This window comes from Uloborus diversus, chromosome 1, assembly GCF_026930045.1.
Source record: "Uloborus diversus isolate 005 chromosome 1, Udiv.v.3.1, whole genome shotgun sequence".
Lineage (NCBI taxonomy): Eukaryota > Metazoa > Arthropoda > Arachnida > Araneae > Uloboridae > Uloborus > Uloborus diversus.
The window spans coordinates 31226109-31238944 of record NC_072731.1 but is presented as its reverse complement, the minus strand read 5'-3'; the positions used below and the strand labels follow the sequence as shown (position 1 = coordinate 31238944).

The 12836-nt window shown below is 32.1% G+C and overlaps 1 protein-coding gene across 1 annotated transcript in view; it reads left to right on the top strand.

Moving 5' to 3' along the window:
* The window catches only part of LOC129234520 (trichoplein keratin filament-binding protein-like), an 83761-nt gene that overhangs the window by 59588 nt on the left and 11337 nt on the right, over window positions 1-12836 (top strand). Inside the window, exons 9-10 of the mRNA XM_054868527.1 lie at window positions 8132-8301; window positions 11294-11375. Of these exons, the coding sequence (XP_054724502.1) occupies window positions 8132-8301; window positions 11294-11375 (252 nt within the window). The remainder of the gene's footprint in view (window positions 1-8131; window positions 8302-11293; window positions 11376-12836) is intronic.

Below are 12836 nucleotides of genomic sequence, written 5' to 3'. Positions count from 1 at the left end.
TGGTTTTAATGTTGCCTTCGCTTGATCTTCAGATTTGTTAATCAAGAAGTTCAGTATATAATATATATGTACATGGTGAATTCAAGCGGTAACGGAAGGAAAAAATCGATGCATTTCTGTCTGTGAGCATATCAAAGTTAATATTTTTTCAAAAACTGATGCATAGACTTTTATACACATCATAGTAAGTTGCCAAAAAGCCAAAGCCGAGAATGTTTTGTTAGTAACTTTTTTTTTTTAAGTTAATAATTTTTTTTTCTCCAAATTTAAAAAACGGTAACGGAAGGACATTTTTGCGACAATTTTACGCTATCATGTTCTCTACAAAAGTTCAGCTAAACTATAAAAGGGTAAAAATTTGAGCACATACAGGAGTGTTCAGTCATTACAATTCCACCTCTAGTTTTAAAAAATAGTTGTTTTAAGCATATAAATTATGTATTTGTTAAGGGTAACGGAAGGACAGTAAGGGAAGGACGTGAAGTTCAAAACAAATAACTTGCAAAATGTCAGCTTACAAACATTTATTCGGCTAATACAGCAGTCTGAAACAATGATATCTAATGCCTGAGCCATCTGTTACAATTCTGAATTCTTTAAATATTCAATATTTTTATCATAATCTGAAGAACATATATCTTCTTTCCCAAGGAATGCAATGATCATTTCCACATTATTATGTATTCTCAAACAAGTTATTTCTATTCCTTCATCTTCTATATGAAGTACCTGTCCAACATTGATCTTTGTTAATTTTTTTCCCTTCCATCCAACTAACAAAACTTGTCCAAACGTTAATGAACCCCTTGGCATATTCTTATGATTTGGCGTTTTTGATTCAGAAGTGTCTTCATTTTTAACATTATTTATAACTGAGAGTCTGTTGACTTTGAAGCGAAATCTCGTTCGATTTGTTGAAGTACTAACTATATTCAATAACATAACTTGTTACAGGATTCAAATAGCACATATCTTGTGTGTCAGGATGAGAATGGATCTTTGTGGATCCTTTTCTCTCCATCTTTTTGAAAGCTGATCTATGAATTTACTGATCTCTTCGCAATGTGTTTAACAGTTAAATCAGTGCTCTCAACAGTCCTTTCCGACTTGTGGCAACAAATCTGAAAGCAGTTTCAGTATTGTTTTATTCCAATATAAATTTCAATTTTTTAAGCATATGTTTATGTTTAAATCGGCTTGTCATGTCTCAAACATGTCATACCAAAATGATTTTCACATGCTTAGAAGTTTATTTTAAGTATAGTTTTCATGATTTTTATCACATACAATAAAAAAAATAAAATTACTAAAAATTTAAAAAAAAAAATACATTTTATTTTTTAAATAAAAGCACACCTAATTTTTGTACAAATATTACTTATATATACAAACACGAGGACCAACAACAATCTCCGGGCCCAGCTAGGCTGGTCCTAGTCAATTAATTAGTCCTCACTGAAGATCAATGGCCCTCTTAAAGCTATCTACCCCCTTGCTCATTACCGCCTCTTCTAGTAAGCTATTCCAAGTGCCCACGACCCTACTAAAGTAGTAGTTTTTCCTAATTTCCAAGTTAGCCTGAGATTTAAATAGCTTAAAACAATGACCCCTCATCCTGCTTTCCCCGCAAAAATTTAATCCATTTACATCTTTCATTTTGATAAATTTAAATAACTGAATCATGTCCCCTCTGACTCTCCTTTGCTCCAGGCTATACATGTTAAGCCTATTAAGTCTGGTATCATAATCTAAATCTGAAACTCCCCTTACTAATCTAGTCACCCTTCTTTGAACCCTTTCCAATACAAAAATATCTTTCTTCAGATCAACTTTTTTCAATGCCGAGAATCAACTATAGATTCAATAAGTTGTCTTTTATTGGATGAACGCTTTTTTCATGCATGAATATTCAATAGTCGCCACAAATTTTCAATTGTATTGAGATCAGGGCTGTTCCTGGCCATGGTAATATATCTATTCCTCTATTTTGAAACCATGCTTTGCATACTTTTGCTGTGTGGCATAGAGCTGTATCCTGCTGACAAATAAATGGTGCTTTGTTGGGGTAGAGATCCCTGATGGAAGGTATCAATTTTGGTTTCTGGACAGTTTCGATGTATTTTTGGCATTCAGGATGCCATCAATCACTTATATTCGGCCCACACCATCTGCAGACAGACATGCCCAAATCATGACATTTGTTGGGTTTTTTGTAGTTGCTTCAATGCAATAAGGATGAAACGTTTCACCGACTCTACATCTCACGTATTTTCATCACTATCAAAGAACGATATTTTACTCTCATGGCTCCAAATTACTTGCATCCATTGATTTGATAACCTTCTTCTTATTGTTCTTGAACTTACTGCAATACCCATTGCATTCATTTCACATCTAAATGCATCTGATGAAATTTTTCTATCTTTAACTCATAGCCGTTTTATTTTTCTATCGTCAGTAGCTTTTGTGCATTTTTTTCGGCCTGATTTGGTCTTATTTTCCACTGATTTAGTTTTTTCATAACGTAAACACAACTTTTGTACACTAAAACAAGTCAGCATAAAAGAGGCTATTTTCTCCACTATGACAATTCGACTTCTTTTTGTAGATGTCCAATCAATTCTTCTTGTTGGTGACATTGTTTAAAATTAGTTTAATTCAAAAAATGGTTTAAAATATTCAAAAACAGCAATACTCTATTTAATTGTACTAGTATGCATCATTCCGCAGAATATTTCCACAACAATAACTCTTTTACTATTTAAATAGCCTAAACTATAGTTATAGACACTTGATTGGTCCTCAGAATAGTGTTTGTGTTTGGCTAGTACGCTTTTATTGCAAAACATGTCATCATTCAAAACAATTTGTATTCATTTGTCCTACTAAAATGAGCATAACTTTCTTTATAATTCAGATAGTTTAATTATGTTTTTAAATTAAATTCTACATTAAATTACCTTCAATTTCATATCTAAACATTTATATTTAAGTAAAAATTTTCTACAAGCACACAAAGTTGAAAAACATGGCATTTTCAAAAAAATGTCCACACTTTTGGCCACCAAGTATTTATATTAGGTTAAACCAATAAATTACACATACCAAAAAAAAAAGATTATTTAATAGCTCGTTAAAACTTACTTGCTGTGGTGAAGTTTTTAAATTTACCCATTCTTTTTTGCTTTCTTTCTTTCCCTTTTTTTTTTTTGAATATGTTTTTGAGTTTTATGAAGCAAATTTTAAAAATAGGTATCAAAGCACTATAACTTAAATGTGCACTAAAGCAGTGATGTGTTAAGCAAAGTAAATGTGTGAACAAAATTTAAATCACAGAAGAAGTGTAAGAAAAAGTAGAGCAGGACAGGACTGGTCTTTTGAGAAAAATATTAGGTGAAAAAAAATAATAATAATAATAGCAATAATAATAAATTAGTAGTTGGAGTAATGGTGGTTTTGCATCCTTATTCTCCTTTTTGTTATTTTATCAGCTCACACATGTTTCTGTTTTTGAAATATACATAGTTACCCCAAATTGATGAAAATTTGAATTTTTGCTGCTGTCAGCTGTTTCAAATTTGCAATTTTACTGCTCCAGGCTGATCCAAATTCTCTGTTTTACTGCTCCAAGCTGCTCGAAATTCAAAGTTTTACTGCTTCAAGCTGCTCCAAAAGTGAGTTTTGGTTGGCACATCCCTGTATTTGGCCTTATAAAATTTATTTGTGCTTAACATTTTATTTATTTTTTTTTTTTTTAATTGAACGCATGTTTTGTGGTAACTTCTATTCCTTTACAAGTTCAGCATTTATAAAATAAATTCCATATTTAACAAAAGAAAGCATGCACAGAATTTTTTTCATTGTGTGTGTATATATATATATATATATAATGTGTGTGTAGTAGTTCCTTACTTCAAAGCATACTTTTTGATGCTCCAATTACACTATTCTCGTGCTCCAAGTTTCTACAAAAACTTTTTGGTGAGCCAAACTGCTCCTAGTTAACTATTTTCCTGAACCAAGCTGCTCCAAAGTCACTATTTTCCTGTGCCTGAGATTGCTCCAAAAGTGGGTGGTTTGAGCTGGCACATCCCTGTTTTATAAATAGACAAGTAAACATACTTAAAAGAGCAAGATACTTTCAAAAATTAAGAAATTTCTATTTTTCTCACACACAAATACTCTCTTTATAGTAAACTAGCCACCTGCGACGACCAGCTGGTTCGCCTTCTTACGCCATTCGCCTTTCTGTGCAAGCATCCACCTACGGTGGCTATTTGGCTAACTTGTCATTTACCTTTTTACTTCAAGTTCGCCGCCTTCGGCAACTGTTTAAATAAATTTGGCAGCAGTATTAATCAATTCATCAATCTTTTTTTTTTTTTTTTGTGCCATTCACATTTTTACGCCAAGATTGCCACCTTCGGCGGCTATCTACTTTTACGATCTATCTCTAAATTTTCTTATCCATCTCTATTTATTTTAACCTCCCCGCCCATTTCCTAATAAAAACAAAGATTATTCAAAAAACTGCATTTTTTTTATTTAAGTAGAGCAAAAAAAAAAAGCTCAAATTCCCCGTAGTGCGCAAAAAGTAACGTTTCACAAAGATAAAAAAATCGTGCTGTTTTTATTGAATTAAATTCGCACAACTATGAAATGTAACGTAATATAGATACAGCAAAAGGTCCAGCTTGGGGGGGGGCGTAGAGAGGGCAGGGACCGTCGTGACAAATCCTCCTCTGAAATTTTTATTTATCTCCAAAAAATAAAGAAACGAAGACAATCTAATCAAAACTCTTCCTTCGATTCCTCCTTCACTATCACTTGGCCTTGTTATACAAATCTTCTTTCATTCAGACCTCTTCTTTTTGCCCCTCCCTCCACACCACGATACAAATTTTTTTTTTTTAATTTCAAAAAGTCCTCATTTTTTCACACCTTGGTACATTACTGATTGCTAATGACTCTTGTTACGGATAGCATTTTAAAAACATTCTTTGATATACACATCAACAAGAGACGTAACATATTTACATGATCAAAACTATCATTATACTTTTGATTACATGCTTAATTTTGAAGATTTTAATAAAGCCTTTAAGAATATTACTTTATTTTTTGAGGTGGTGAGTGTAGAAAACTTTTCAGCTGTGACTATTTTCACTTATTTGGGTGAAACTTATTCTAAAAGCCCCCGAGGCATGCATTTCTAATTGCAAACATGTAATAAACACTGTATCAAGTGTTATAGATCGTAAAAGCGTACACAGTCCTCTTATTTTGTGAACTCGCTAATAAATAATTCCGATGGAATATAAATTAGTTATCAAATATTAATGAAGTAATTAATTAAAATAATTATTTGATACAAATTTTTTAAATACATTGTTGTTTAATTTTTGCAAACAACATAATAAACATAATTTTTAAATGCTATTTTTCCACTTGATTATATGTACTGGAACCACCTTTGCCTCGACCATGTCCCTCCTTGAAAACATATTCTGGCTACGGCCTTGGGGAGAGGAAATGGAAAAAGAAATAAATGCAATCCCTAAATAGAAGAAAAAAAGCAAGCGCTGCCGGAAAAACAAAAACACGTCATAAAATGTAGAAGTAAACTATATAGTAAAAAAAAAAAAACATTGTTTGCGATTAAGATTTCATCGTAAATATCGAATCGAATTCCAGGTAGTGACGTCACAGGCATAAAAGATTGAAGAACGCTTTTTTCGACCAATGCCTGAGAAAAGACATGATGTGTTCAGCATTAAAAAATTGTAAACAAAAACAAAAAAACTATTGCGTATTTTTTAGAACTTTTTTTTCTGAAAAGGACGAAATGTTTTTACTATTCCCAACTTAAATTTTAGAAATGAGGCTTTGATTCTTCTCGCAGGATGATATTAAAAAAAAATAAAACCCAGAAAAAAATGCAAATTAAAGGTTTTTTCAAAAATTCATAAAAAATACAAAAATTGCTCAATCTTCAAAATTTTTCCATTCTTTATATTTAAAATTAAATTTTCTACACTATAGTACAAAAAATATTTGTGTGGTGCAATTGGTTCGGGGTCTGTGAGGTAAAAAGTACTAAAAAGTGCAAAAAAACACGTAAAACATTAAATAACTCTTTTCCTAATTAAAAGATAGAAAAATCGAAGCCCGAGGTGCACATCTTCAGCAAAAACTGTACCTGTATACCAAATTTCATCTTTCTAGGCCTTACCATTTTCCCGGGAAGCGCGCCACACACACACACAAAAATCTTATTTTATTATATGTATAGATAAAAGTAAGGTTTCAATTCAAATTCTGGGAGGAAATCTGTGGCGGATCTGCGTCCAGGAGACCCCGTAGTACCTACAGCCTTGAAATTTTTTACAAAGTTATTTCGAGCCCAGGGGGTGTGAACCTGGGGGTTTATTTTTTTTAATTCGAATTAGTTTTTTTGTAATTAATTTTTTAAGTTCAAATTTCGCTTAAATTGCCTATTATAGCTTATTAAAGGGGTGAAAAATTACTTGCACATATTAATATTATATATCGTTGGAAAGGGTAGAATTTTCCACTTTCTACGCAATTTGTTTCAGTGCTCTAACTTAAATTCGGCGGGAGTTATTTGCGTTTTTAGCTCCAACTTTTTTAGGCTTGGCTAAAATTTAGGCACTACTTTCTTCATTAAATCTATCAGTAAAAAGCAAAGGAATTGTCCCACAGTTTTTCTTTTTGACACCACTGGGAAGAGCGCCTTCTTTTACTCCAGATCTAACTCCACCTATGGTCGAAAAAAAAAGCTTCCATCTCCAAAACAAAAAAGAGTTACAAACAGTTAAAAATCAAGTTTGAATAATTTCATCTCCATTAAAATTATTGATGTTTTATTTGGCATTGCCATAGTTACGTCTTTTCGATTCTCATATTTCTTATTCACAAACTTTAAGGGTTTCGATTTTAACGGAAAAGCTTAGGCTCAACTCAATTCTGGCCCCGAGCAAAATATATCACTAGAGGCCACGAATATGAAAGCGACTTTTCAAACGTACAAAACTGCAGTTTTTCAATGCTCATGAGCCCCTTAGCACTTACGGCTCTGCAAGTTGGTACAAGCTATTTTGAAACCCGGAAAAGGGGTGCTTTTTGATCCAAATGGAGCTAATAATGCTTTTTTAATCTGTATCTTTCTAATTGATGATTTAAATCTTTGCAAATCAAATAAGATTGCGAAGCAATCTTTGAGGCTTGATGAGCGTTAGTGAGCAGGAGGCAGAGTCCCCTAGCTGTTTAAAAAAAAGAAGGGGAGAAAAACGATATGGTTTTTGAGGTAGCTTTATATTTAAAAAAAAAAATTGAGGGGGGGGGGGAGGATACAAGGGTATGGGTTGGCAAGCCTTTAAAATGTCATGTTTGCACTGAAATTTAAATGAACTGATGAATTCATCATTAATTTTATTATTGCATGTTTCCTTTTCTTTCAGAATGTTAGTGAGTTTACATACGTTTATAAGATTCATATACAGTTATTTTAATTGCATATCTCATAAACATATGTTTATAAGATTGAAACATATGTTGATTTAATATGTTTATAAGGTTGGAATATTCAAAGTTGTGAAAATTCTAATTCTATTCCTAATCCTTATTTTCTTTTTCCTGACATGAAAGATGTATATTTTACATAGGTATATACATTTATCTTTAAACAAATTTTAAAAAGTTGTCAACGATGATGATAATAATAAATAATAGCATGTGTCCCAAATTACCCTAGTTCTAAATATGAGCCTAAGTTGTCACATAGGTAAGATCATTATCTCTGGATTTATTAAGTTGTTGATAGTAGAGCTAAAATTTCTGAACGTAAAATTCCTTGAAATGTTTGATTTTTTTTTTGTGCAGAATTGGCTAGCTAGTGCCCTTTTTTATTTTGCTTATTGATGCCCATTAGGTCATATTAATTCTATATTGTTCCATTCCAATGTCATGTTATGAGCTCTCCTAATGTGATGTTATACTTGAATTTAAACAACGTTGGTTGAGTGTGACAATTTTTTTCACCACAGTTGTGTCATTTTATCTGCATTTCTAAAGTGTTTCAATTCTGCTAAATCCATTGTTTGTTTTTCAGGATTTGGATTATAAACTCTTGATCAGTTTATCAGAACTGAATAATTTAGTTGCTGAAGATACAGCTTTATCATTAATCAGTTTAGATTGTGTTGATGATGCGAAAAATAAGGTAGAAATGCAGTTGGCTTTAGAAAAAACTAGGGAATTTGAAATTCAACAGATGTACAAGTAAGTCAAAATTAATTAGATTGCTTATTTATTTTTATTATTGTTTGCCTTTAAAGAATAAATCAAAATGTTATTGCCAGCAACTTCGATTCTGTAATTTTGCAGCCAATCTTAATGCTTGATCTTAATTAGGTGTTCAGAAAAAGTTGTCTATAACTGAAATTGTTGGAATTCTCTTCCATTTTTCATACATGAATGATTCCCCACAAGATAATGTCTTTTGGTCCCCTCCCCAGTCAAAGTTTTTTAAACGAAATTACCCTAATAAGGAAGGGCACAAACAAAGCACTAACTGCTACTTCTTCCTTTAGAGCATTACCGAAATGTCTGAAACATACTGTTTGTCTACTTAAAAATGTAAAAGTCTCCATAGATCATTACTTTTAATAAACATCGGGCAACCATTCTTCCTTTTATTAACAATTTATGTGACTTCTATCTTCTCTTACATTTTACAATTCACATAATATTATCATTATATCTTTACTAATAATAAAGCAGAAAGTCTCTCTGTCCGGAGGATGTCTGGATGTCTGTAGGATGTCCGTAGGATGTCTGTGACGCGCATAGCGCTTAAACCGTTTCGATTTTCATGAAATTTGGCACAAAGTTAGTATGTAGCATGGGGGTGTGCACCTCGAAGCGATTTTTCGAAAATTCGATGTGGTTCTTTTTTTATTCCAATTTTAAGAAAAAAAGTATCATAAATTACGAAATTATCGTAACGTGGAACCGTAACATGGGCACAAGCCAATTGGCGAGATATGAAATTATCATAACGTGGAACCGTAATGTCGGTACAAGCCAACTGGCGAGAAAATTCACTATACATTATTTGTAAATATACAGGCGAACCAAAAGACCTTTTGATTTTTCTATTGCGGGCGAAGCCGTGCGGGTATCACTAGTATCAAATAAAACGTAAACTGAAAAAAGATTTATATATTATAAGGTAAGGACTATATATATGGTATAGCTAAGGACTAAGCTATTGTAAGCCAAATCATGTAAAAGTAGTAAATATTTGCTGTTCCATCTTTTAAATTTTATTTCATTTTGTTATTCATAGGGATGTAATGTATCTCTCTCCTCCAATCACCAAAACTTAATTTCTTTCTAATACTTTTCCACCCTTGTAAATCGATCTTTTTAAATTGTTTCTGTTAGTCAGGTTAAACCAAAAAGAGTTTTCTTTAATTGTCTTTTTTTTTTTTTTTTTTTGGTATTTGACTGTAATGTGCATAAAAATACATTGTGTTTATCTCTTTTATAGTTAGCATGCTTCTTAATATTTTTTTTTAATCAGCTTTAAAAGGAATCGACTTTATTTTCTTGATTAATTTTCCTGAGATGCTTTGAAACAATCATGCTTATCAATGGTAATTCCATTTTTAATAACTTGGACATTTTGTCAAGAACTTCTCAGTGTTACTTGACTTTTATACATCTTTCTCATTTCAAGCCGTGAGAAGCAAAGGGATGTAAGTAACAAAATTAAAAATTTGGAGATGACCAGTACAAATGGTAGGTTTACCGCTCCTCTATCTTGGGGCAAGATATACAGTAAAACTCCTCTAATGCGGACACTAACAGGACAATTTTTTTTGTCCTTAATAGAGGGTGTCCGCAGGATAGGGGTTTGATAATGTTACTTGCCTTGGAATCCGGGAATTAAAAATTGTCTGCATAAGAGGGGGGTCTGTTAGGAGGGGTTTTACTGTTGTAAAGGGTATTCCAAAATTAACTCAAGATTTCAATTTGCTGCTATCTTTGCCATAAATTGTTGGCAGCCATGAAAAAAGAACAATTTGACAGCTGAGAGTTTAGGGTTAGTAAAAATGGAGTGTTATGTTTCTATACAGCTAGTGAAACAATTTAATTACCGCATGCAGCATTTCTTGATCACGTACTCTCTCGTTTCAGTGATCAGAATTGGCACCCTTGATCATCTTATTTAACATCATTATATTTCTTCTTATGGGGTTATTTGAAGTGAAAGGTCTATGTCATCAAGCCCACAACCACCTGTGCATTACTGTGTTACGATATCAATTGCCAATAACAGTTTCACCAGCCTCAACTTCCATTATTTTTTAAGTAACTGTTCAATAATGAAAACGCGTTATAGTATCGTGTAACGCTCCGTTTTTAATGACCCTAAACTTTTCTCTGTCAAATTCTTCTTTTTTCAGGGTTGCCAACAATTTACTGCGAAAACTGCAGCAAATTCAAATTTTGCGTTGATTTTGGGACACCCTTTGTAACCCTACTAGATGCTGCTTTAAAACATGATTTAGAAGATTTTTTAAATTAAAGCCTACCTAGGATTTGAAATTTAAACACAATTCGCTTGAAACTTTAAACAGTCCACTTACATCCCTTTGCTTCTCACTGCCCCATTTATACCTGGATTTTCAATATTTTTGTTAGATCTGTAGTATAGTTATATAAACTTTTATTCGAGTTCGTTATTTCACGGCACATTCTCATAAGCAGTTTTTGAATCAATTAACATGTTAAAAATAGAACAGTGTAAGCAAAAAGAGTGATGAATTATAATCTAATTATCAGTGAAATTGCGGAATGTGGGAGAAAAGATGAAGATGTGGTTGATGTGATGAATTGAAGACATCACAATATGTGTGATTAGTTTTGAAGAAAGAAGGGGGCATTATATTTATATACTTTTTTTTATTATTTTATCTATCTATTTTTTTATTTTTCTCAAAATTTAAGAAAAAATAATAGTATATAGGCAGTTAAACAGCAGTGTAACTAAAATTTTTGAGATCTAATTGCATATTTATTTTGTTCTCGCTAAAAAATAATGGAATTGGATATTCTTTTCATTGTAGGCTTATCCTAGATCAAAGAAGCATTATTGTTTTAGTTTTATAATTTTTTCATTAAAATGATTTTTATTTTTCTTCACTAATGAAGAATATAAATGCTTCTTATGATCATTATGTAATTCTTATAACTTTGTTTTTAGTGAAGAAGCATCAAAAATGTGGAACAAGATGCAAGAGGCTTGGAGCTCAGAAGCTGTTGCTAGAGATGAAATTTTGCATGAAGTGTGTTTTATATTTTGAATGTTTTAAAATTCATATTAAGTTTTCTTTTTCTGATTTTGTTAGCTTTTTTTTTTTTTTATACAAGTCTGAAAAGAGAAAGACGGCATAGTATGCTTTCAACTTCACAAAGTCGAAGAAACCTTTTAAAGAAATGAAAGCTAACAAGGTTATAACCAAAGTACATAAGTTCAGGTATAAGCACAACATGTAATTGTTCTAAAATTTAATGTCACGATAGATGAGAATAAACTTAAATAGATAATAACTCACAATAATTTTAAATGATTCACAATAATTAATGTTCCAATCATTCTGTAAAATGACATAGTGTATGGATAGTATCCTTAACTTGGGATGCACTCCCTGCTTTTTTCCATACGCAAGCTCTCAAAGCAATTTCTGACAGATATCCAAAAGCCAGCTGGATACATATCGCTTGTTTGGAAGTAGAGTACCACAATACGAAATTTTTAATTTTCTTTTTTTTTTCTGCTAAGCACAAAGTCGTATTTGCACTTTTTGTCAAAATTGAGTTATAATCACCTGTTGGTGATCGTACCCAAAGAACTATTGGTCGATGACCAATAGTTCTCGCATATTTTACCTAAATGCAAGATTTTGTGGTGATTTGTCAATGGGAAATATTAAAAAAAAAAATCTGAAAAATTTGCATCTAAATCAAATGCAAGGAAACACAAATGACAGCTTCTCATTTTAACTTGGCTGCAGATACGACTTTTGTGCTTAGAACTTTTGTGTTTGGAACGGTAATATTCTTTTTTACTTACCCTATCATTCAGTAGTATTCAATTTTTAACCTTTCTTTGAGAAAAATTTAAATTAAAAATGCATCTAAAGTAAGAACTGAAATAAAAACTTTACGTCTTTCACTTTTTCTTTTCTTGTCTTATATAATTGTTCATTTTGCATATGACTTTAATTGTCTAGAATAAATAGATCATTCCTGGATGTGCAAATAATGCACATTTCTCCTTTGTTATGTGCCTGCTCTGTCATTGTTTTATGTTCGCGTAGCAATTACGGGATTTTTGGATCCCCATCAGTTTCTTATCTGTAATTAATAGCTTTCTTGGAGCGCAAAAGAGATATTTTATTTTCGGGAAATTGGTTGAAATGTTGAAAAACTATTAGTATAAAATCCGGCTGCAGAATTACTACACTCTCAATGGGCCGAATGGAACTCCAAATTTCCCTGAATTATGATAATTTGCTTAATGGAACTCCAAATTTTGCCGAATGATATTTTTATTATATCGTCAAACAAAATTTGCTGAATAAGAAAATTTTTGGGAGGTCACAGTGACCTCTTATCAGGGTTCCCCTATGGCTGCCCCTCAACCTCTCCTTTCATGGTTGAGCTGGATACGCCCTTGGTTGTAAGAGTTTTTAAAGTCATCGCACACACGTCAATTGCTTGTGCTCAGCCAACGATACAAACAG